Source organism: Botrytis byssoidea (genome assembly GCF_014898295.1).
Source record: "Botrytis byssoidea strain MUCL 94 chromosome Unknown BBYS_003, whole genome shotgun sequence".
NCBI lineage: Eukaryota > Fungi > Ascomycota > Leotiomycetes > Helotiales > Sclerotiniaceae > Botrytis > Botrytis byssoidea.
Genome location: NW_024065844.1, coordinates 2,221,029 through 2,246,088, shown reverse-complemented (window position 1 = coordinate 2,246,088; position 25,060 = coordinate 2,221,029). Strand labels below are relative to the sequence as shown.

The following is a 25,060-nucleotide window of genomic DNA, read 5'->3' as shown; positions in this document are numbered from 1 at the left end:
ATAATATAAAAATAAAACTATCTCAAGAAAATAATTCCTTTTCAATATAAAATAAATACTTTTTAATAATCAGGAGAAGATTTTAATTAATTAAATTAATAAATTGATATAAAGATCTATCCTTTTTATAAACTATATAATTAGAAATCTTATAGAAGAGATTCTAAATAGAAAGATGGGAAAAAACTGAATTAATAATTTTATTAAGAAGTATTTAATATATCTTAAAAGTTAGTATTTTTATTATATTGATAATTTATATATAAAAATTAATAATGTTATTATATTTGATTATTTTTATAAATTCTTTAGAATATTTATAAAGTATTTTTGTAATATATTTTTTATATTTTTTTAAAATGAAATAGAATAATTAAATAAAAAGAAAAAGAAAAAGAAAATAGGAAAAAAGAAAAGGGGTTTTTAAAAAAGCGAACTTTATTTTAAATAATATCTATGAGATATTAGTAATACTTTTATTATTTTATAAATCTTATTAGAAAAATAGAGTCTCTTTATAATATCTTAGAAGTTTTTTATATAGGAAAAGATCTAATTAGTTATTCTATAAATAATCAGATTTATTAATTGAAGCTAATTATAAATAATTAATATTATATTGAGTAACTTATACCTAACTAAAGACAAAATAGTATTTACTAAAATTATCTATTTTATAATAGATGCAAATAAACTATTTCCAGGATTTCAGGTCATTTTTAGGCTATTTTTAGGATTTTCAGGATTTCTCTTAGATTTTGAAAACTCAATAGAAAACTAATGAAGCTCTGTATTTTTCAGTTATTTTTAGGATTGTTGGTTCGAGAAGGGTACGGAAGACGTAGCACCCACGTATTTGTAGGTCCTATATGTCTAATTGTATTCTATCTAAAGAGCTAGCTATGTAGGAAAGTAGTAGGCCTTATATAGACACTACTGAAAGAGCTAGTCTCTTTTGTATTCGCTTAATCCCTTTGATACAATAGCTATTGTATTGAAGTCATTCCTTTGAAGTCATTCCTTTGAAGTGAATACCCTTGTACACACAAGGATTTCCCTCAGATTTCAAAAACCCAATAAAAAACTAATAAAACTCCGCATTTTTCAATTATTTTCAGGATTTTCAGGATTTCAGATTTTAAATATATTTGTTCAACTAATTTACAAAATTCTATTATTTTTTTAGAATTTCTAGATTTTTGAATATTATATATTAACAAATTATTATTGAATTCTAATTTTATAGATTTTATAGATTTTTGGAAATCTAATAGAAAACTAATAGAACTCTATCATTTCAAGATTTTTCGGATTTTCTAAATTTTCTGAATTTTCAAGTTCTTTATAATATTCCGAATTCTCATTATTTTTAGAATTTTCAGAATTTCGAATACTATACAATAACGAAATACTATCAAAATTCTAATATTATAAATTTTATATACTTTCAGAATAAATAAGCTTTCAAAATTGAAAGCTAAAAAAAGAAAAGCAAAACCTTATCAAATACAAATTACTATTCTATCAAATCGATTTCTTTCTTTCGAATTTTTCGAAAATTTTAAGAATTTCAAATTTTGAATTATAGATTAAATTATTTCTAGTATTTTTATATTACAATATAACTCTTTTCAAAAACTATAAAAAAGCTGAATCTTATAAAATGAAAATATAGGTATTATATAATTAACTCTTACTATAGGATTTAACAAGATTTCGAAAATATATTAATATAATAGCGATTATTTATTAAATAATTTTGAAAAGCTTTTAAAAACAAAAGCCTAAGAAAGAAAGCTCTATTACAAACATCAATATAGAATCAGTATCAAGCTGATATTATTCTAATACTAAAGAATTTTCATATATATATAGCTTCAAAAAGAGGTTTTAAAGAAATCAATAAAAAGTCTTATTCTAGGCCTACACCTATATTCATACTAGTCGTCACCTTGCACCCACTCTAACATATATAATATTCAAATAGAAATATATAAATTCCTATATTTTAATATATCTTCAATATAATCCCTTTTATATAATATATATGAATATGAATATTATTAACTATTATATATACTAGTATATCAGCCACAATAATATTATTATATGCTAATTAAAACACTGCCATATACCTCCCACTATCAGATTCAAAGTTTTCAGATACACGTCCCTTGAAATATTTCTGGTCACATTATTCCGCAAGCATATGTGAGAATATTTCTCAAAAGAGCATAAGGTTGATTCTTGGAGATCAAGGTCTCCTGATCACCTGCGTAGGGGCTTCCAACAGCAATACTTAAGGGGGAGAGGAAAGGAGGTAGGAAATATTGGATTTATACTGAAGTACGTATGAAGAGTGGAAGAGTGATATTGACTTCGACCATTCTTGACACCGGTGCATTGAATCCTACTAAGTCTCTGAGCATTCAAGGGTCAACCAAACTATAAAAAGCGATTATTAACGTCACCAGAAGCATCTGTAGTCCTGCTCACCTCACTCTATTCCCTGTCCCCAGTCCACCTTCTCAACCTCCACTACCTTTCAAGCTTTGAGGGAAATATCATCATCCACGCCTCTCATAATATTACACATAAAGCCCACCAGTGATATTTTATGGTGCAATTGTCTAGGAGTGCGCCGCATTTTGAGTGTCATCATATTCTTGTATTGCTCCAGCGAACGAACAGGGGAAGCGTTCAAAATCTTTTCACCGAGCGTCTTTCTTTTCTCCCTCGGGAAGTAGTAGCAGAATCGAGATTGATGAATATAATAACTTTTCAAAGATACCCAGCAGGGTTCAACAATCAACGTATCGAGGCGTTTTTTCAAGATAGTGGAAAACGAAAGTAAACACTCATATCAAACATTACACATGTAGGTCCCGACACTGAAGTGGTGTGTGCATGTGAACACTGTTATCAATTGGAATTAAATGCGTACTCGTTAGAATAAAATTTCACACTATCAAGAAGTTTGGAAAGTTTTCGACAACCCGCCAAATCTTCATAACTAACCAAGGAAATCGGACTCCAAATCAAAGAGCCGAAGGTCTTGTTTCAACCCGATCCACACCTTTCATTACGACCTGCCTCTCGACACCTAATCACTGAGCTATGACATGCGGATGTCAAGTGAAGCAAAATGATTTCTCCCGGATCGTCATATCGGAAGATTGACGACCAAACTCAATGCTCGCAGAAATTATAACCTGAATTATGCCATTCCTCTCCAGCCGCTCTCACAAAAGAGCCGCGTTCCTCCATCAGTTTGAGTCTATGCTCTTTAGCCTCTTCAATTCCCATAAGCAATGAATCACCACCGGTGTTAAAGTGCTCTCGCACCATTTCCATTAACTCCGGTGAGAGTTTCATATCTTTTGCCGAAGTAGCAGCATTCGAGCCATTCTCATTCAAGAGCATTACTAACTCCGCAGGAAGCTTCGACATAGTTGCTTTACGAGCTGCGGGGGTAGTTCCAGAAACAGAGTCAACCCACCAATCCAGTCGTTGCGGTGGGACATTGGCGGTTGAAATGACACGCAAGGTGGGGTCTACGAGCCATAGGGCGATAAATCGTCGATGACCTGGTTTGGTCGGATCTTCTAAGCGAAAAGACGAAACTTTGTGTTGGCTTTTTCATTCGTTAGCACCCAGAAATTAATGAACCAAACTTTCACTTACAAGACGTTAGGAAAAGCAAGTAGTCTTCCCTGACGTGTTTCGACACTACCATAGTTTTGAAGACACGGGGAATTACTTTGCCCCAAATTGGTTCCAAAGACCTGCTCAAGCCAAGAATAGGAATATTGTCCAGTTCCGAGTTCATCGTCAATTTCCTCTGGTGTCTGCATACGGAATGAGAGGTCATTCGAAGTGATATTCTCACTATCAAGATAGTAGAGCGCAGTTCCAGCAATGTGCTCATTCATTTGTCCCTCGATCTTCAGTTATATTAGCGTTAGAATCTTTCTGAATGAAAGAGTTTCACTCACATGCCAACTACCAGCCGGAAATTCAGGCTTTTCAGGAGTAAGTTCAATGGATGCCATCTTAACGATAATTTGGAGACCAGACTCTTGAAATTGATGTTCAAGGCGAAGCTTGATTGAGTAGTCAACATCTTTGAAAAAAGGCTCTGGAATGACGGCTTTGCGTGTCTCCCTCCATCTTTCTTCAGCTTCTTCATCTTCAATTTCACTATCGATACATTCGATGTCTATTTCATCTTCCTCATCTGTGCCGAGACCGGACTTCTTTTGGCTAACAACTTGCTCAGGGCTCGAAGGATTCCATAGCTCCGGATTTTCGTCGCTGAAATCAAGTCAGAATTGAGATACTCATCCCGAAAGGATTTGGGGAAACACCTACTCCCGGTCATCAGGGTATGAGAACCGAGGCTCTAGTCTTCCCGCACCATGGTTCTTATCGTAATCTGTACTAAGAGCAAGACATTGATTCCATAATGGAAGAGTAGTCTCGACCAACTTTTCAATTGTGCTGTAAATCTCAGGGTACTTGGTTGGATGAATGTTGTTGATGTAACTGGTGAATTTGACTGTTCCATCTTTTTGCAAAGCTATATTTGCAGGCAACCATTGGTAATTATCTGACCAATAATGCTTTCGTCCTGCGCCCCAACTTTGATATCCCTTATTGGTGGCGCTTGCTCCTCCTACTGGGATGATTTCACCTTTTCCTGCCCATTTTTCAACGGCATCATTGACTCCAACGACTTCATCCTTCATGACTCGACTACGACCGTAGACTAAAGGATACATTGAAGGATGTACAAGGTCTTGAACCATCTCACTCGAGTTGGGATGCCAGTCAAGTGATGGAGATTGATCCCTCTTAAGCGTATCAAACGCGTCGCGCAGAGATCTATGGAGCTCAGCAGAGACCAAATTATCCGACTTGGCAACAGACGCACAGGCGTCAAGAGTTGGAATGACACCGGTTTTTTCATAATATTTGGCCTTACTTCGGAGTTCTTCGATACACTTTTCATCATCAGTTTAGTAAAGAAGATATTATGCGGAGGCACTTACACAATCAAAAGTACTGGTGTTCATGATGCCCTCTAGCCGCCGGTCAAGGTCATCATTACTCGCGTGAATATTGACGTGGTAGTGCCGAGTGTCTTGCTTATCAGATATTGCAATCATCCAAAATTGTTCGTCTGGGATGGCTAGAGCTTCTTCACGCCACTTGGACACAACTTCCTCGTTGAAGACTTTCTTATGCCAATCTTCCTTATCCGTAAGACGGTCCATAATACTCATCATGGCAAGCTCTCGGACATAAATTAGTTTCGACTTCGCACCCCAACAACCATCATGGGCACCAATTGGATAATGACTTTTGTTGTCGGAGTCTTTCTGTGGATCATAGCGTAAGGGAAGACCGAGACCTGGATAAGCTGGCATTGTCAAGGGATTCGAAAATCTTTTCGCTTTCTGTCGTTTTGTCTTGATGGGTGTATGTAGAGAGGATGGATCAAATGGAAGTGGTTGGTATTTACCATGAGAATGGTCGTCGGAATTTATACCTCGTCGCTCAGACCATTTGTTTGATCAATATGAAATGCTTGGTTGATGATGATCTAATCTTAGAATGCTCTGCCTGCTCTGCCGAAGAAAGAAGGAGAGATAGTATTGCTAGATCGTTCAGGATTTGATACCGTTGATATAAGATCCAGGTACGCCTGATATTGAACAAGAGCAGCTAATCATTTTCGGCTTAGTTTAGGCAGAACACTCGTATTTATCCCACAGTTTCTCAAATAAAAGAAGTGAATACTGAAGATCCATTCATCTAACATCAATTTCCCAGATTTTAATGATTAGGTAGTCTGGTTTCAAATCTGGAATTCTGAGTGAATATGGATATGATGCCTAAAATTGGAGAATGATCACGTGGCGACTGCATCACGAGATCATTGAGGGCGTGATATTGAGACCGGCAACGGGCATTTCATCTAGATCGGAATTGGTGTCAGTCCAACGGTTGAACACCGAGTACGAATGTCGGAGTATTGGCTTGCATAATTCATGACGTCCCTGCCAGGAGAGTTTGGTGAATCTAGCCAGTAGTTCTGCCTATTTTGGACTACGATCACAAGGTCTTTTATACATCTGATTCTATACCCGTCCCCTATTCCTCAAGCCTCAAATTTCCACACTCACAAGGCAGACACATGCCATAAAATAAATTTCCTTGATTGTTTCTCCTGCGTGTGCTTTTCTAATTCAACATTTCGCTGCCATCCCATTTCTCTCCTCCCAATTATACCCACTCCTCATCAAAGTTTACTAAATGTCACCTTCTCATAAGCCTTGTTTATGAGACCAAAAACGACAGCTATTTGATTCCAATGCATCGTTAATTCACCTTACATCAGGCCAGACTTTTCTTCTCTTGATCAACCACGCTAAAATCTCTTCCCCGGCTTCTGCAAATCCCCCCAAGCAGTATTGACTTGTTTCTTAAGCTCCTTGAAACTAACAATAAAGCAATTTTCTCCATCTCTACTCGTCAATTGAATCTTCTCATCACTCCCCGCATCTAATTTATTCAAACACTTTAGTATCCACGCCATATCCGTAAATGGTCTTCCTTCCGGATCGACCGAATGAAACACGTAATCTCTGAAGAGTTTCAAAGTATATTGATTTCCTGTTTCGCTCCATTGAGGGTTATTTTCATATTCTGGTCTTTCATTAATATTGCCGAGTTTAGCCATTAAACGAACGAGTCGACCATTCTCGAGCTCACGACAGAGGTCGGAGGTTAATGCGTCATTCGCTTGGAGGGAGCTATCGAAGGCAGTGGCCATACGGCCGGAGATCCCTCGCATGAAAGTTTGTAATTCTTTAGTCTCCGGAGAAGAAGGCGTTGTGAGAAGCCATGTTATTGTATCGACAAGTTCTGCTGAATAAATTCGGCTAAGGCTATCAATGTTGGTTTGCAAAATTTGAGGGTTGGTTTGAGGTGTAATCGATGCATTGACTGTGGCTAAGGATAACATAAGTATGCCGAATAAATGTAAATCTTCATATTGAAGTTCCTTGATATCCCGACGTTGATCGTAATGTAAGATGTCGAAGATAGGACATGCATTAAGACGAATTCGATTTTTGTCTGTAAGAATAACTTTACTCAAATGCATACATCGTACAGCAAAATTAGCCTGATGAACAGCCTTGATTGCAACTGTGATTTGTACAATATATGACCAAAGAATGTCTTCGGATATCCGAGGAAGTTGATTTCTATAGCGGCTTGTAGTTGTGGTGGAAAAGTGATGCTCTAAAAGAGTTTTTGAAAGTGGATGGTAATTTGTGACAATGATTAGTGAACTACCATCTTTAAATTGTCGTGTAGTAAAAGCATCAATGAATGATACTACACCCGAACTATTGACTTCAGTCCATTTCTTGACGGCTCGTATGGCTTTATCATTGGCAAGAGTATAGCCTATCAATCTTTAGTACTTATTCATAGAAAGGAATATATGTAGCTGTCCCACCTTCTAGTCGTCTCAAGCAGCAATATTTGTCAGTCTTTTCTGAACGCGCTTTGTATACCCAACTTGTGCAACCAAAAACAGCGGTGCTCCTGTTCTGAGTTGTGTCTAGAGCGACGAGAGAATAGTATGAATGCGGTGATGTACCAATGTTCGGAAGGGCATCTAATCTGATCAGTAATGAAACCATCATAATATTTCTCATGCTTACTTGGCATTACTTGATGAGTAGCTTCAGACTTTCTTTGAAGCTCTTCACGAAGCCGGTCGGATAGGAAAAGATCATGGATAGATTTTTGGTAAGGTGTCAAATTCTCCGTATGTGGACCAATCGGGGCGTATTGGTGATAATTTAAAGGCTGGACACTGAAGCCTGGTTGTCCTTGAAAGTAGGTTCCACCTGTTCCTCCACCTGCTATATTTGCTCCTGCTAAAATGCCAAGGTCTTCAGAATAGTGGTTCTGAAATGTGGCGGGAATCGCTTGAGAGACATTACCCATCGAGAAAGGATCGTATGTAGCTTCAGGTGTGGCACCGTTGGTGGGTAGCTTATTCTACATTAGTACTTTATTCAATAACCAATAAATACTCTCATGCCTAAGTTGGACATGGAGGTAATAATCAAGGATGACTGAAGTAGTCCACTTACAGTCTGAGAGAGATCATAGTTCTGTGGGGTAAAGTCTCTCTGTGTTGGATTGAATTGAGGTATCTCTGGGTCAAGTGGTGCATTTGGTGTGGCAGTCCCACTCGTGAGTCCTCGAGGAGTGAATGGCGCCGCATTTGCAGCTTGTGAAGTTATTGAAGATGATCCTTTATTGGATGAGGATATGGTTGCTGGTGTGAAAGAAGGCGAATCTACGTTCAATGCTTTCTTTGGCCTATCATCGTTAAAGTTAGTATTCGACAATGGAGATTTTTGTCCAGGCCTCTCATTCGATCTCAAGTCTTCACGATGATAAGGTTTTGCAAAACGACTCTGTGGGTGCAGATTGACTGAAGAATGATTGAAGTCTGTCTGACTGCTGGTTGGAGAATAGTCTGTCGAGCCTGAAGTGCTGGTATCTTGCCGAACTCTTTTGCGAGGACTTTTTATGGGGCTAACGCGGTTTTTTTGAAAATTTGTATTTTTCTTTTTGTCTTTGGCCAACCATGGCTTGTGCCATGGATTATCCATTCTTTGTGATCAACTTAGATTTGGCTATCCATCAGATCCGTACAATCCATGGATGTAGAACGTGATCTTGGAGCTGCTTTTCTGAGATTTCTATTGAACATAGCCCGCATCTCGATAAAAATTGTTGTTCTTGATGTTACAAGAGATTGTTGTGCAACGAAGAGTAGAAATATCGTATTTGGTATCAAGATGATGTGGGAATCGAATAGAGTCGTGATGAAGATAGGATAGGCAAGTAGCACCCCCATGACAATCCTATCAAAGCAGGAGCCAGCCACGAGACCGGGTAAATTGCCAGAAATGAGTAACCATGGTCCAAATACCCCCGAAGTCAAATAGTTTATATGTAGTGGAAAAGGAGTTTGAGCGATTGTAAAATCAACCTGGAAGTATAAATACGGAGACAGGCTTTGCGCAATATTCGAACCGATGAAGGCGACTCCGGGGGACTATCACAGCTCCAGATCATTTCCTTCTATTATTGAAAAACAGCGACTGCCACACATTGCGAAGTATATGGTGTCAACGACTTGAAAATCATTCAACAGTCTGATTATTCAAAGCAACACATAACTTTTCCAATGAAGGGTCGAAATGTTATTGTCTACAATTGCCATTGAAATAAATCTCAGTTTTAGCTGGAATGAGGCTCCGCTGGCTCTACAAGAGCCACTGCCATGGAGGCAGACTAATGCGAGGAAAGGAATCATATCCAGCGCAGCGAGTCATGGGACTTGGACGCTTGGCCCCATAGAAGTGAACAGAGTGCCAATTCACTCGGAATTCGACTCCATCGAATTCCAATACCAATGGCGATCATTCCCAAAGTCCAAGGTAAAATTTATCTGGAGAAGTCCAAATGTTTGGCGAGATCGAAATTGAAGAGGGTCATATCCTTTATTTGAATCCGAAGAAACTGAAATCTACTCACTGATCGATTATTCCCCCAAGTCCCTTGTTAGGATCATGATTAAAGGCACAACCTTGATCCTCATAACGGCAATGCCCATATATCAGAACGTTTCGACATAGTGTATCCTTTGCGTTTTCTAGTACAGCTTCATCAACATCCATTGTTATTTCCCTTTGTATATCAACCCAAGAATGCGCCTAAAACATACCACGTCCTTTCGGCCTCGGAGAACTCGTCGGTCTGCGAAGTTCGGGTTGATTGAATCTTGTAGCCGCCATTGTTTTATATTTTATGTTAAATTCTTGCTTCAAGATGAATAGAACTATCTGCCGGACCCCAATGACACTTTAGGAAGCCTAATGAAAAGTAATCATGTTAGCTCGGTTCAATTAACCATTGAGGTAGTTTCAAGTATCATTTAGTGTTTCCAGAAGGATATCGACCGCAGTGACGCGTAAAAGGGTTAAAATGAAGGGGTTACGTGATGGATATGCTTTTTGCTCACTTGAATCTGGCTGACATCTCCTAAATTCCAATAAGATGAAGATTGGTCCTTGTATGAGGTTTAATAAGTAGAAATGAATTTGAACATAAGAGCTATACAAAGAATCCTGCCAAGGAACAGACAGAGCAAAATCAATGTGACATCTAGCACATCCAATGAAAGATTAGACTAATAGTCGTGTTGAGGCTGAAGATATTATAATATATATGACGCGGGGTGGAGGTTCCTTTGAAGGTGGGAACACTGGCTGGCTGGTGGTGATGCACCAGAAGTTAATGCGATCCGATAAAGAGGTGGATCCAAAATTTCAGCCTTGCTGTGGCTTGGGGGGGAGTTTAGTTTATCCGATTCCGATATGTGGCTTAATTATTGAACAATCATCATAGGTAATTCCAGAACTGTATCCGTACTTCTGAGCTAATACCTACCTAGTGAATCGTGATATCACACCAACTGTAATTTGAACAAAAAAACGATTTACTATTATCTGGCCATTACTACGGCATTCTTAGTTTTTACTGAACATGCAAGTATATTTCAAGTAACTTCTGTCTTTCGGACAACACGACAAACAAACCGACATCGCAAACAATGGCTACCCCAGATACCGATATCAGCCAGCTGTCCGAAACACAGCAGGCAGCTTTACAACAATTACTTACGGTAACTGGTCAGGAAGTAGATCAAGCAGTCCCCCTATTGCAGAGATCACAATGGAGCGTTGAGGTAAGAGTTCGAGCTTTATCTTTCAATAATCCCATATCCATCTTTGTATTAATTCTCGATAGATTGCAATCGCAAAGTTCTTTGACGGCGAAGATGATTCTTTGACAGCAGCAGGACTAGCAGCTCAAAACGTTCCACCTCCTCGTGCTTCGAGACAAGAAAATCTTCAATATAGTCTCCTCAACGAATCCTCAAATCGATCGAGAGCTCAAAATGTGGACTCGGCTCCAAGAATTGTTCCTCAACCGGAGGATCAAGTAATTCGAAGACCAAATCTTATTTTCGCCATACTGTTCGCACCATTCAGTGTACTCTATAAAATTTTCTCGATGGGATATAGAGCCTTCGCATTTTTGTTTCCTTTCCTACCAAGGTTCACACCTACAGGCGCATCAAATACAATGGGACGGAGGTCACTCAAACCGAGAGATGCAGCAACACGCACAAAGCGGGAGTTCGAGGAAGAATATGGACCAAATAATATACCATTTTTCGATGGAGGATATGCGCAAGCATTGGATCTTGCAAAGAAAGATTTGAAATTCCTTATTGTTCATTTAATGTCTCCGGAACATGATGATACATCCGATTTTGTGCATCAAACTTTACTTTCCGAAGAAGTCACCTCATTTCTCGGGGATAAAACCAACAACATAATATTTTGGATGGGAGATGTACGCGATTCAGAAGCATATCAAGTCTCTTCAGCTTTGAGATGTACCAAATTTCCATTCACGGCCTTAATTACCCATACACCCGACCAAGGAGCTACCTCAATGTCGGTCATTGCTAGAATCTCTGGACAAGAAGCACCTGGCGCATTCGTAGCGAAACTACAAAGTGCGATGGGACAGCATTCCGAGAAATTAGCTGCAGTTCGTGCACAACGTTCAGCACAAAACTTCGAGCGCTCGTTAAGAGAAGAACAAGATTCTGCCTATGAGCAATCTTTAGCACAAGATAGAGAGCGTGCTAGACAGAGAAAGGAAGCAGAAGCCGCGGCTGCAGCAGAAGAGAAGAGAAGGAAGGAAGAAGAAGAAGCTGCTGCCAAATTAGCCGAAGAACGAAAACATTGGAAGCAATGGCGAGCACAAACCATTCAACCAGAACCTGAGCCAGGAACTAATGTTGTTCGAGTTGCATTGAGAATGCCAGAAGGTGCTAGAATCACTCGACGTTTTGAAGCCAATTCCGGAATCGAAGAACTTTACGCATTTGTCGAATGTCATGATTTACTTGAATCTGGCAAGGATTACAATAGGCAAAAGCCGGAAGGATATGAACACAAATATAATTTCAGACTAGTGCAAAGCATACCGAGAGAAGTGTATGAGATTGAGGGGGGAGGAACAATTGGGGAGAGGGTTGGCAAGAGTGCGAACTTGATTGTGGAATCTATTGATGATGATGAGGATGATGATAATGAATAAAATGGGGTGGTAATTTAGTAGATGCTGATATACTATGGTATATTATACCGTTGGCGTTTGGATTGACTCCGGCTAGAGTTTTACATCTATAGTAGTATTAAAGCATCACTGCGTGGGTGGCATAGACTCTTTACAAATAAATTTATCTATCATCAACTATAATGCTCTGAAAAAAATATTTTATGACGCCCCCAAACATAAAGATTTCGTTAACCATCATCGTAGCACCAGTCAACTTCTTCATCCGAAGTCCCTAAAACCTTTATGTTCATTCGCTATCCATTCGTTCAACTCTCCTGTCTAGAATTCAACACCTTTCCTTTAGCTCTCTGATACTTTTTTCCATTACCTAAACTTTTTCACGATATTCAGTCAACATCATGGGCTATTGAACCATTCCTCTTTTCTTCCGCATTTCCACATCATAATAAGTCTGTATTACCCCTCTGGTCACAATTCTCAGGGGGCAAAAAAGGAAGTGAACACATCAGTAGAACAGGAATGAGGAACTGAGAACTCCCCAGCATAGTATAATGCGTTAATACACTAGATCAACATTATGCTATCAAAGTATCCTCTCATGTATATATCCGTCAGGGAGGTAAAGGTGTAGGTAGATCCAGGCTGATGAGTTTACAATTCCAATTCCAAGAAACTGGGGCTGGAGGAGCAGAGATTATACTCAAGAAATATACCTAACGTAATTCAGCCTATTATTCTTTCTTCCCCCCCTTTTTTCCACTTCATATCTCAGGTCGGTCATTTCCCGTTATCGAGTACCGTCCTAATATTTCACCATTTTCTTCCTTTTCTGCACTTCCTTTCACTTAAACCCCGAAGACTTCCATCCTTGTGAACCACTCTCTTTCCTTTCTGCGTCAAGTATTCACAATCCCCTTCACTTTTGTCGCTCGACTTCACACGATCCATAATTCACAAACCACTCCACCACTCCTCCAAGCTCCACACAAGTCTTTGTCGATGAGCAAGGGTGAGAAGCTCGATTACTTTGGTTTTTGATTGGTTTCTTATGAGAGGCTGATTTTTGGTTCTTTACTTGCGATGTGTATTATACAAGAACAGGGCATTAAAAGGGTCCGAATTGAGTGGAATATGTTTAGATTTATAATTGAGCCATGCGGGATTATCCAGGGCTCATGATCTTGACGAAAGAGAACTTTGATACACCTACTAGAGAGGATATAAGACAACACCCATGTTTATCAAATTTATGCTTTGGAAGTTCATGTGTAATTTAAACCTCAGGAAGCATTCTCGATTACGTTATTAAGTTGAATGAGCCCTTATTTTTGTGCTCATAGCTATAACAACTATGAATACAATAAAAATACAAACGTTAAGTCCTCTCGCTTCCCCTTGCATCAACCCCGCATTCTTCATCTAGCGAACAAGCTAATACACACTTAACTTTCAGTTAGACAACTAATTTTTAGACTTGAATAAATTGACAGGTGGCACATGTCATCTTAACACTAGATTTAATCATGAATTAGGAATCTAGTATTGTCTTGATTATATTACAAGCATTAAATTAAAGTATCCTTCTCACGCTATATTTGATACATGTCCTCCCAGCTCCAGCACTATGCAGCTCTTGTATCTATTGCGTGATTCTCAAGCACGTCCTAGCTTTATCATCTATAAACATTAAACAGACCTATGAAATATTTAAACTATTCATTGTACTTCACTGCATTACCATCTGATGCTGGTTATTGGAATAAATTGGGAGGAAGATAAGAAATTAGTGAAGGAGAAGTAATTGTGGAATGTGAACAGGAGAAGAAGAGACAAATCCAAGGAGGGGTATTTTTTAAAGGGCATGAGAAGTCAAGAATAGAGAGATAAAAACAGTTAAATAGAGAAAAAAAAAGGGCGAAAAATCAAGAAGGTAATTAAAACGTTCATCGAACAATGAAGTTCAGATGAAAATATGTATACAAAATACACTATTTCAAAACTATTCCTAGAAACAGAAAAAGGCTTAAGGCGACCACTATTTTTTTCCCATGCGGAATTTCCCTCAATTAAATTATAATTATCTTCGTTTCCATCTCCATCCTCGTCTACTTCCCCTGCCCCTTGCTACCTTCTCAGTATAATCCACCCCCCCATCCGCTCCGTCTCGCTTCATCCCATAACCTCGCATCTCCTATTCCCCCTCCATATGCATACCCCGTTCTTACCTCCCCATATCCCGTCGCATGAGCCGTTCCGTAGGCTGTGCTGTGACTATATACAGATGATTGTTAACTCCAAAACCGACAGTACGAGTAAGTGAAAGGGGGAAGCGGGATTTTAGTTTTAGTATTAGGGTAGAGGGAGTGAGAGAGGAAGTAAGCAGAAAATAAGAATTAGAAAAGAGAAAAGGAAAATTGAAGAGAAGAGTACATCAACTCCATGGAGCAGAAAAATAAGTAACAAGAGATTCAATCACCTCCAAAACGAAGAAAAGACGCAAAAATGTCCATCCACCTCTCCATCCTCATAACAAGTATCCCCACCTCAACTGCCGTAATCAAACCCCAAAACTCAAAATCTCAATACACCTCTCACTTTATATCAAACACCCGCCTTCCCTTCCCCAAGATCTCATGATATTCACGAACAACACAAAGCAAAGTCAAAAATAATAAATGCAAAAAATCACTCACCCCACACAACAACCAACCGGATCCTCAATCCACCCCACCAAGCGAAAACTACTCCTCATGCTAAAAGGATGAAGACAGTATTTCCTCAGGAAGGGTCTTATTCTCTTCTCTCGTTTTTCTTTCCCAGTTTTTGATTCATTTCCCTCTCCCTCTCCCTCTCCCTCTCCCTCTCCCTCTCCCTCTCCCCCTCCCTCTCCCCCTCCCTCTCCCCCTCCCCCTCCTTCCCCATCCCCATTCCCCACCCTCCGACCCCCAAGAAATCCTCTCGCTTTCCCTCTCACCCTCCCAAAAGTTTTCCATCTCTCCATGCGTGAATTCATCATCGATATTCCCACTTCCCCATCACTTTTCCCCAAACCATTCAGATTCGAAATATCAGAAACCGAAACCGAAACCGCAGACCTCGAAGTTGATGGCTCAGGCGAAAGTTCCGGAACCGTCGGGACAGATGAGCGAGAGGTATGTGAACCATCATCTGCATCTTTGTCGAGATCTCTGCTTGGGTATCCAAGGCTATTAATAGGATATATAATACTTGCATGTGGACTTTTATCTCTTCCCCCCATCCCTCCTTTGGTGTATTCGCATCGGAGTACCTGAGAAGTCCCTCCATCCACCCTTCCTATCACCGCTATCTCATCACGACAAATCGCTACTGTAACCACCGGACGAAAACCAACAGACTGTTTCTCCTTATCCATATTCCCAATCAAACCATCGTCATTCTCCCATCCCAATATCGTAGGGTGTGAGAACGAAGATTTAACACGATCATCAGAACGAGACTGAATCTCCGCGATTGATCTCAGAGAACTCGAACCGGACGAAGTACGACGGAATGAAGTACGTTTAAAAGGAGATCGACGATGTCGTTGATGAAAGGGTGGCATTTTCCTTCTCTTTTTCCTGTTCCTTTCGCAAGCGATGAATGATTTTCCAAATTCCAAAATCCTCCGTCTTTAATTTCTTTCCTCGATACTCCTATCTGTATGCATACCCTCAAAATAAGATTCAAACCCGCAGAGAAATCTCCATAGGATATATCACCGCATCAAACATATTATATCATATCCTCCACTTCAATCCAATCCAACACACAAATATAGAACAACAGATGGAAGCACCAAAAGTCTCATCCCAATTAATCTCCATCCAAACCCCACCATCCATTATGCAAAGATGAATCTGGATTCAAGACTCGACTCAGACTCAGACTCAGACTCAGAGTTTGTTTTCACCTGAAATTAGATTCAAATTTCGTCTATTGGTGCAACAATACAATACAATACAATACAGTCCATTCGTCTATCACCGCCACCTCCTCCTCCTTTTCCCAAGACTCGAGCCAAAATACACAGTACAATAGAATGCAATACGCACAGCAGAGCACACAAACCTTATGGATCAAAAATACAAAACTAATACCACTATAGCAGGCTAGCAGCCAATGAAAACAAGAACAGAGAGAGAGAGAATAACAATAGCAATAACAACAACACTCAGAACGAAATGGTTCAAATCCCCACAAGGACACGAGAAACAAGACAGAAAGACCGAATAATCTTTACCAACATCCATCCGCTACGCTCTATATAGATACCTCAACAATTAGACTAAAAAGAATGATCCAACGCCAAAAAACCCCCCATATCAATTCTTCAATTCCCCCTTCTCTACAGCCCAAAACATCCAACCCTCTACTACACTACCTAACTACCTACAAAGCAAAGCTCATAAACCCCAGCATTTCCCATTTCCCATCTCCCCCCCCTCATCTCCCCCATTTCTCCCCAGAAAAGAGAAAAAACACACACATATTCCAAAAAGTAAATCCATATACCTGCTTGCACTTACACTCACAATCACACTTACACTTACACTTACACTTACAAAACCAATTCCACAATACACAACCCCACCCCAAGACTCAAACCCACTCGCATTCCCACTCGCATTCTCACCTCCCACCTCGCGCCAATCCAAAGCAATTGTACAACCCTCTATGAAAGTCAGTATTGGCCGGGGGAAAAAGCCAGGTATCAACTCACACCACACCACACCACACCACACCACTTGCCCGATTTTTGTCTGTTTCGCGGGCATGTAACATCTTTAAAGCTGTGCGAGCATCACAAGTACAACCATGTATCACGCATACACAGACACAAGCACAGACACAAGCACAAACACAAGCACAAACACAAGCACATACAATTCAGAACAAAATCAAAAGTCATAAGTATAAGACAAAAGCATATATTTGTATTTACCATCTTCACCTCCACTGCTTACTATCACCACCGACTATCACTCATCTCCCATCTTCCATAACAATCATCATAATTCATAAAATCACCTCATTCCCCATCTCAATACATACACACCTGCATCAATAAAGCAAGAGACGGGTATAATGCTCGCATATTTGCAAACAATGCAATGCAATGAAACATCGCAATATGTGTAATGCAAACCAAGCACAAGCCACAGTAAATACAAATGCAAATGCTTAAAAATATGATAGAAATGTATACAAAGTTTTGGTATCCATTAGACATGTTAGAAGACTATCCCCCCATTACATCATCATTATTAGCTCCTCCATATAGTTGTCATTTTGTCCAGCATTAGTAGACATTCATCATATCCTCCACCGTCATACACCCTTCACTTATTCTCCTCGTCATAAATATCCTCCTAACTGAACCGATTAAAAATCAAAAGAGAACATTTAAGCCGTTTGTTCGTTCTCGGCTTCAGACTTAGCCTCAGGAGTAGCATTTCCTGATGCTGCTGCTGCAGCAGCCGCTGCAGCCGCCGCCTTTCTCTTCTTCTTCTTAAGGGTAGACTTTGATGGGGATGTCGAAGATGATGGGGATCCTGGAGAGGTTGGGGAAGTTGGGGTTGTTGGCGATGTTGGTGTAGCTGGTGACTTCAACTCGATAGTCTTAACATTGTCCTTGATTTGACCAAGTCCCTTCTCATTCAAGAAGACACCCTCTTGAGCAATCAACTCAACCTTAGTCAAAACCTCCTTGGTGTCGAATTTCTCAGTTGTAGTCTTAATTTCAGTCAAGACACCATCTTGAGCAGAGATGCTTGTGATGATTTCTTTGACGGAAGATTCAAGACCAGTAATGTCAGTTTCCTTGAAGGATGGAGCTGGGGTAGATTTAATTTCATCAACGGTAGTCTTGACGGAGGCGATGGAAGACTCAATGTTAGAAAGGTCAATCTTTTCTGGTGCAGGTGATGCCTTGACTTCTTCAATAGCTGCCTTAATTTCAGAAATAGATGATTCAATTGAGCTCAGATCAATCTTCTCTGGTGCTGGGGCAGCCTTGATTTCATCGACGGATGACTTGACGGCAGCAATAGATGATTCGATGTTAGAAAGATCAGTAGCTTCATGGGTTGGGGCTGGGGTAGCCTTAATCTCATCCACTGTAGCCTTAACAGCTGCAATAGAGGACTCAATGTTGGAAAGATCGACTGCCTTTTGTTCTTGAGCTGGAGTAGCCTTGATCTCATCAACGGTACTCTTGACTGAAGCAATAGATGCCTCAATTACACTCAAGTCAATCTTTTCGTGAGCTGGAGCCTCTTTGGCCTTGATTTCTTCAACAATGGACTTGACGGACTCAATGGAAGATTCAATCTTGCTCAAATCTACTGATTCTGGAACTGGTGATTCTTTAGCCTTGATCTCATCGACCGTGCTCTTGACAGAGGCAATTGATGCCTCAATAGCGCTCAAATCGATCTTTTCGGCAACTGGGGTCTCCTTAGCCTTGATCTCATCGACCGTGCTCTTGACAGAGGCAATTGATGCCTCAATAGCGCTCAAATCGATCTTTTCGGCAACTGGGGTCTCCTTAGTCTTGATCTCCTCGATAGATGCCTTGACGGATTCAATCGATGACTCGATTTGGCTCAAATCAACCTTTTCGGCAGCCGGGGTCTCTTTGTTCTTAATATCCTCGATAGATGCCTTGATAGACTCGATCGACGACTCGATTTGGCTCAAATCAACCTTTTCGGCAACTGGGGTCTCCTTAGCCTTGAATTCCTCAACAATTGCCTTGACAGACTCGATAGATGATTCGACGTTGCTTAAATCAACCTTCTCGGCAGCTGGATATTCCTTAGTCTTAATTTCCTCAACAGACGCCTTGATGGATTCAATTGAAGATTCAACACTGCTCAAATCAACCTTCTCGGCAGCTGGAGTTTCCTTGGCCTTAATTTCCTCAACAATGGTCTTGATCTCGTTAACGGAGCTCTCAATGGTAGAGAGATCAGTCTTTTCTGGTGCTGGAACTGATTTGATTTCGTTGAGAGTACCGGAATGAGATTCGAGAGCTGCCTTGATTTCAGCAACGGATGATTCGAGAGAAGAGAGGTCGACTGGTCCAGAAGCGGAAGACTTGATCTCCTCAAGAGTGCTCTTGTGGGATTCGAGGGTAGATGTGATTGGAGAGAAATCAACTTCCTTGGGAGCGGCACCAGTAGAAGTCTTGATATCCTGGAGAGTAGCGATGATTTCCTTGACAGAAGATTCCAAGCCAGAGATATCAGTTGGTTCAGGAGTAGCAGCTGGTGTAGAGGTAGATTCCTTAATAGATGCAACGTTAGAAGCAACTTCCTTGAGTTGAGCATCAATTGGAGAGAGGTCGATGGTTTCGTGAGCTGGAGCTGGGGTAGATCTAATTTCATTGACAGTAGCAGAGATTTCCTTGACAGAAGCTTCCAATCCAGAAATGTCAGTCTTCTCAACAGCGGCAGCTGGAGCAGAAACAGTTTCCTTGACTTCACCCAAAGTGGAGAGAATTTCCTTAACAGATGATTCAAGACCAGAGATGTCGACAGTAGATGGTGCAGGTGCGGACTTAATTTCCTCAATGGAAGTAGCAATATCCTTGATGGAGTTCTCGAGACCAGAAATATCAGTTGGGGCAGAAGCAGGAGTAGATTTAATCTCTCCAAGAGTTGAAGCGTGTCCTTCGGCAGCAGACTTGATTTCGTTCAAGACAGCAGCGTGGGAAGCATGAGATTCGTTGGAAGAGTTAACAGCAGAGAGGATATCCTTGGAGGTAGCACTTGAGTCAGATTCCTTGATGGCGGCAACATCACTCTTGATAATAGCAAGGTCGGATGTGATGGCATTGAATGCTTCCTCATTTGTAGTACTCTTAAGAGCAGCAACCTCTGTAGCAATTCCATCCAACTTTGTAGTGTGTGATTCCAAAACCGATGTATCTTGAGGAGAAGAAGACTTCTCACTCAATCCTTCCAATGAAGATACAATCTTAGCAAGAGCTTCTTCGATGGCAGCTAATTTGCTTGCAGTCTCTGCATTGCTAGCATCGATTTGTTGAGAAAGTTTGGTAGCTGTGGCAGCGAGTTTTGTATCGACAGCATCAACATTGAGGGAAACATTTTGAATGGCGGTAGGGATAGAACTGATGGATGATTCGAAGGCAGGTTTAATCTGCGAGACCAAAGAGGTAGCGATAGCATTTGAGAAAACATCCGAGTTCAAGGCCTTCTTCACAGCCTCCTCGATAGCAGCCTCGACGATTTCCTTATCCCTAGCATCGCGCTCGGCAGACGTAGTTGAATCCTCTCCACCTGATGTAGTAGTAGTTGTGCGAGAAAGAGGAGCTCCAATAGCCCTTGGAGGGGAAGCGGTACGACCTAACAAACGACCGAACATGGTTGGATTGAAGATTGCGTATGGTAGGTGAGAAATGTATCGAAAAAGAGACATCCGGGAGAACCTGGATGTTTACTTTCTCTTCTACTCACTTTCTTTCCTTCCTTCTTGTGAGATGGCAGCACAAGGGGGGGGGGGGAAAGAGGAGATGCAGTGAGGTTGACTTGCAGGTTGGGAGAAAAAAGTCGGAGAGACTTGTGATGTGGTAAGGCAATGAGTGTGAGCTCTTTTCTTTTTCCCAATACGGACGATGGGACCAACAATGAGCAAGGAAAAAAGACAAGGTTGGGAGGAAATGGGTGGGTTTGTATGGATAGAATTGAGGGGTTGGTAGGACCGGAAGATGAATGGGTGAATGAAATCAAAGAATTTGAGGTAAAAAGGAAAATTTATTTATTGAATCCTTGAAAAGATTTACCTACCTGGGTGTGCACCGTGGTCACTGGTGAGTGTTAATTGTCTTGATAGGTTGGGATGGGAATATTTTCCTATCCACTTTATGCAATTTTCACGCATCCAGCCAATGATGATCGATATATTTGAAGAATTACGGTAATGATTGAATTAAATACTCGTATAAATATAATAATTATAATTACCGTATTGGGCTATCAAGTAAATTCGATTGTAAATGAGTGAATGAATCCATTCATGTTTGGTGGTTGTAGTGGGCGGAGAGTTGGCCATACAATTTCCAGAGTCCAGACCATATAAAAGATTTTCAATTTTTTCAGTCTTCAGTCAAAAAATGAGGTTATCGATGAACATGAGGGGGTCCAATATTGACTAAGCCTTTTATGGATTAGTCATACCCGGGCCATTCAAAATTGGGTACAATTGGTCCATTGGTGGATGCATTAGTGGATACATTAGTGGATACATTAGTGGATACATTAGTGGGTTACAAGTTTACAACCTTCTCGAGACTTCTGTAAAGTCTATCAAGCTATCTTCTACCCTTGTCATTTGTAAAGAATTTGTTGTCACCGCATCTTCATGCAAAAAAAGATTGCTAACGAAAATGACAGGTTTGTTGGAGGAGCTCTTTTGCATGAATGATTCAAAAAGGATGAAAACTTTTGCTTATTTCGCATTCATCCTAAATACTCAGAGTATCATCAGAGGGTGATCGAAGGGTCATAGATGTAACATTTCAAAGAATAAAGTTCTCGGGATTGAAATTTCTCCAATGAATGTCGTGCCCGCGTCCTGTATGGGGAGAGAATGGAATGATAAAATAGGATGTTGACGTGCTGGCGCCGCATGTCTGCCCTATGTGTTGTGTATGTGCACTGTGTCTCGTGAACTTACGAGAAAGGAAAGGAAGATGGTACCCACTAACGAACGAATTCTCCTATCATCGGTGAACAGTTGTCTAGACAACTCATGAGCATTATTGGATCTTTTTTGAGTGGTTATGTTTGGCTTTATGGAATCTCTAGAAGCTTCAGAGGTAAAAAGAAGCTTGTGAATGATGCTAGTCATAGAATTGATGGGTCGGATGAGATGTGGTCATTGGAAGTTTCATTCTTCTGGAAGTTTGGAAAGAAGCTTACGATATGGTAGAGGATGATATTTGAAGGCAGGTACTGTACAGTTCAGTGGAACACTGAGCATGGGAATTGTCCATAGATTTGTCAGTATGAGCTGGGACTGTGATTCGATCAATTTTTGGTCCGATTCTCGAGCTCCGTACGTACCGTATACAGAGGATGTCTCCACGATGATCCATCTGCAAGCCTACAATATTTGTACGGTTCAAGGTTCATTCTGTGCCAAGGATGGTGAAGATCTTTCGTCAAACAGGAAGTTTTGCGGCTGAGCTATAGTTCTAGGTCAGGATCGTCGTCACGGTCTTTCACCTGCACAGGTGCTCAGACAATTGAATGGAATCCTGTTCTGTCCTCCGTATGTAACGGCGAAGACGAATCGGTTCACTTGTACAATGGTACACGGTAAAACCTCATGAGGTGATAAATATATCTTGTGATTTGAAATCAATGAAGCCTTTTGGGTAAAGATGTCCGATACATGCTCGAGCGAGTACATCGATGTCTTGCTCACTGTTCTGATGACATCAAGTCGCCCATTGTGAGTCTCACACGTGTATCCCGGGCTGAGTATCTGGATCTATGTGATGATGATGTTGAAGACATAAGGAGCTTCGAAGCTGAATGGCTATGTTCGTTCATCAAACTCACCATCAATCCCTTGCAACACTCATTCTTTCCAGTCCTCATTTTCTATCCTTCTTTTCTCTGGTTTGAGCAAGAAGCCAAGGTCTGAAAGTGACCTATATCCGTGTCAGGGGCAAGCGCACATTCTGCCGCTGTACAATATCTCCAATTGCGAGATTATAGGCGGTATAGTTGAAGCATCTGAGGATATGGGTCCCGTCCGATTTTGGAGTGCCGAAGTCTGAAAATTGACTGTAATGATTGATGCTGTGACGTCGAGATGGTGGGTTTTCCAAAAGTGTCGGGTTAGGGTGACCGCGGCGTACTCCATGTGCATTTAAATTGGATGTGAATACATTCGCGTTGACCGACGATTCCTCACCCACGAACAAACACTTTCATATCAACCCCAAAAAATTAATCATTCTCAACTCCGATCAAACATTGCTCTTCATTACTCGAATTCTTTCGAAACGATCTCGCCCATACTGCCACTCTCTTACTAGCTACATGCCAAACCAATCTGTCAACATGCATCTTCTTAGTCACCAATCCAAATTTCGAAGTCTCGATCATAGGACCTTGGTGATGAGTAAATCAGCCTTATGGCCGCCAAATGATTTGGTCTTTGCAACTCAAGATTCTTTTCTGGAAACCAAGAGGCTCAAAACATTTCTCAAACTACCATGAAAGGTTGAGGCGCTGGCCGAAGAAATTCTAATTACAAAGTTGTATTTACTTGATTTCACCTTCTTATTCTCAGCTTCCATTTATATATGGTAATTGGTAGACAGCTACGTGAGTGATGGTACGTACGCAAGGAGGGCTGTGGTAGCAGCTTTCAGCCACGATGCGATGTAGTTCAACCTTAACATCTCACCTCTCTTGATCCATGCTTCATCTCAATCTCCTTATTATTTTTCAGAATTCTATATGCCACATTTTCCTCCTAGATCTTTATCACAACATGGAAGGGTTAGCGGCTGCTGGTGGAGTCATTACCGTGATTAATTGACAGGTCAAGTCATACAAGGCTGTGTTTATCTACCCCCATTTTGAGGACGCAGAAGATGCTCCTATAGAACTCCGGTTGCTTGTTGACGAGCTTTCTATCATAAAGAGAATTTTCACAAAGTTTGACGCCTCAATACCTGATCACCCCGAACGTCTTGCTGCTTTGGACTTTTGCAATGAGTCAATTCACAAACTACGAGATGTGGTCGATAGATACGGCATCTTGACAGGCACTGGAAAATATAAGAAGTGGGGACCAAGGCTCGCATTGGCTCTCAATACTAGTAAGATCTTGAAGCAATTGAATCGTCTAAGAGAAGCCAAGGGGCATCTTGAGTATTTGCATATATGTGAGTACAATGCGTGTCATTCCGTTGGCCCCTGCATAGCACTTCATATAGATTCTTCAGCCCAAAATAATTTTTGAATTCTGTATTTAACTATTCATATTTTCAAGTATTCGTAACCTTTTTAATCTTTTAAATTTTTTGAATATTTTAGATATTTTAAATGTTTTGAATGTTTAAACTATTTAAACTATTTTAACTTTTTAAACTTTTTAAACCATTCTAATCATTCTAATCATTCTAATCATTCTAATCATTCTAATCATTCTAATCATTCTAATCATTCTAATCATTCTAATCATTCTAATCATTCTAATCATTCTAATCATTCTAATCATTCTAATCATTCTAATCATTCTAATCATTCTAATCATTCTAATCATTCTAATCATTCTAATCATTCTAATCATTCTAATCATTCTAATCATTTATATTATTTTTATTAAAAAAAGTTAATCAATAAATCTAAAATTCAAAAAACAGTTCAAATTAAAAAATCCATATGAAATACTATACTCCTATTCCAAGCCTTTACAAAATCAAAATATAATGAAATGAAATTCAAGATAGAAAATCTGCGGGACTTGATCCAACAACTCTATTCGTCCAATTCGCAGATTTCCGCAATTGTCGATTATTCGCACGCGAAAGTAGATGACATTGCTAGTAAAGCCAAGGAGACAAGACTCATTTTACAAAACATGGCAGACAGATTGTAAATCGAGCTTATAGATAATATGATTCATTATATCGAAAATTTCTTACCAAAGACTTGAGGACTATACTTCGACGTGGTCCACATGAGCTATACTCCTCCTTCCTTCTGAGACAATACGTTATTCTTATATGATA

The 25,060-nt window shown here is 40.1% G+C and overlaps 6 protein-coding genes across 6 annotated transcripts; 2 read left to right on the top strand and 4 right to left on the bottom strand.

Moving 5' to 3' along the window:
* Positions 1–3,189: 3,189 nt before the first annotated feature.
* Positions 3,190–5,429, bottom strand: EAE97_002089 (uncharacterized protein; the record flags this gene model as incomplete). Its single annotated transcript, XM_038872600.1, has 5 exons — positions 3,190–3,634; positions 3,685–3,944; positions 3,996–4,314; positions 4,372–5,003; positions 5,052–5,429. 5 exons carry the CDS (start codon positions 5,427–5,429, stop codon positions 3,190–3,192), a joined length of 2,034 nt encoding a protein of 677 aa, XP_038737158.1.
* Positions 5,430–6,433: 1,004 nt separating this feature from the next.
* On the bottom strand, positions 6,434–9,896 carry EAE97_002088 (uncharacterized protein; the record flags this gene model as incomplete). Its single annotated transcript, XM_038872599.1, has 6 exons — positions 6,434–7,479; positions 7,532–7,693; positions 7,740–8,076; positions 8,178–8,409; positions 9,637–9,754; positions 9,827–9,896. The coding sequence occupies 6 exons, from the start codon at positions 9,894–9,896 to the stop codon at positions 6,434–6,436; spliced, it is 1,965 nt and encodes a 654-aa protein (XP_038737157.1).
* Positions 9,897–10,714: 818 nt separating this feature from the next.
* On the top strand, positions 10,715–12,279 carry EAE97_002087 (uncharacterized protein; the record flags this gene model as incomplete). Its single annotated transcript, XM_038872598.1, has 2 exons — positions 10,715–10,849; positions 10,912–12,279. The coding sequence occupies 2 exons, from the start codon at positions 10,715–10,717 to the stop codon at positions 12,277–12,279; spliced, it is 1,503 nt and encodes a 500-aa protein (XP_038737156.1).
* A 2,114-nt stretch (positions 12,280–14,393) lies between these two features.
* Positions 14,394–15,844, bottom strand: EAE97_002086 (uncharacterized protein; the record flags this gene model as incomplete). Its single annotated transcript, XM_038872597.1, has 2 exons — positions 14,394–14,532; positions 14,955–15,844. The coding sequence occupies 2 exons, from the start codon at positions 15,842–15,844 to the stop codon at positions 14,394–14,396; spliced, it is 1,029 nt and encodes a 342-aa protein (XP_038737155.1).
* Positions 15,845–17,685: 1,841 nt separating this feature from the next.
* Positions 17,686–20,670, bottom strand: EAE97_002085 (uncharacterized protein; the record flags this gene model as incomplete). Its single annotated transcript, XM_038872596.1, has 1 exon — positions 17,686–20,670. The coding sequence occupies one exon, from the start codon at positions 20,668–20,670 to the stop codon at positions 17,686–17,688; it is 2,985 nt and encodes a 994-aa protein (XP_038737154.1).
* Positions 20,671–23,814: 3,144 nt separating this feature from the next.
* EAE97_002084 (uncharacterized protein) lies at positions 23,815–24,927 on the top strand (the record flags this gene model as incomplete). The annotated part of the gene is made up of 3 exons (XM_038872595.1): positions 23,815–23,850; positions 23,908–24,211; positions 24,737–24,927. The coding sequence occupies 3 exons, from the start codon at positions 23,815–23,817 to the stop codon at positions 24,925–24,927; spliced, it is 531 nt and encodes a 176-aa protein (XP_038737153.1).
* Between the last annotated feature and the right edge of the window lie 133 nt (positions 24,928–25,060).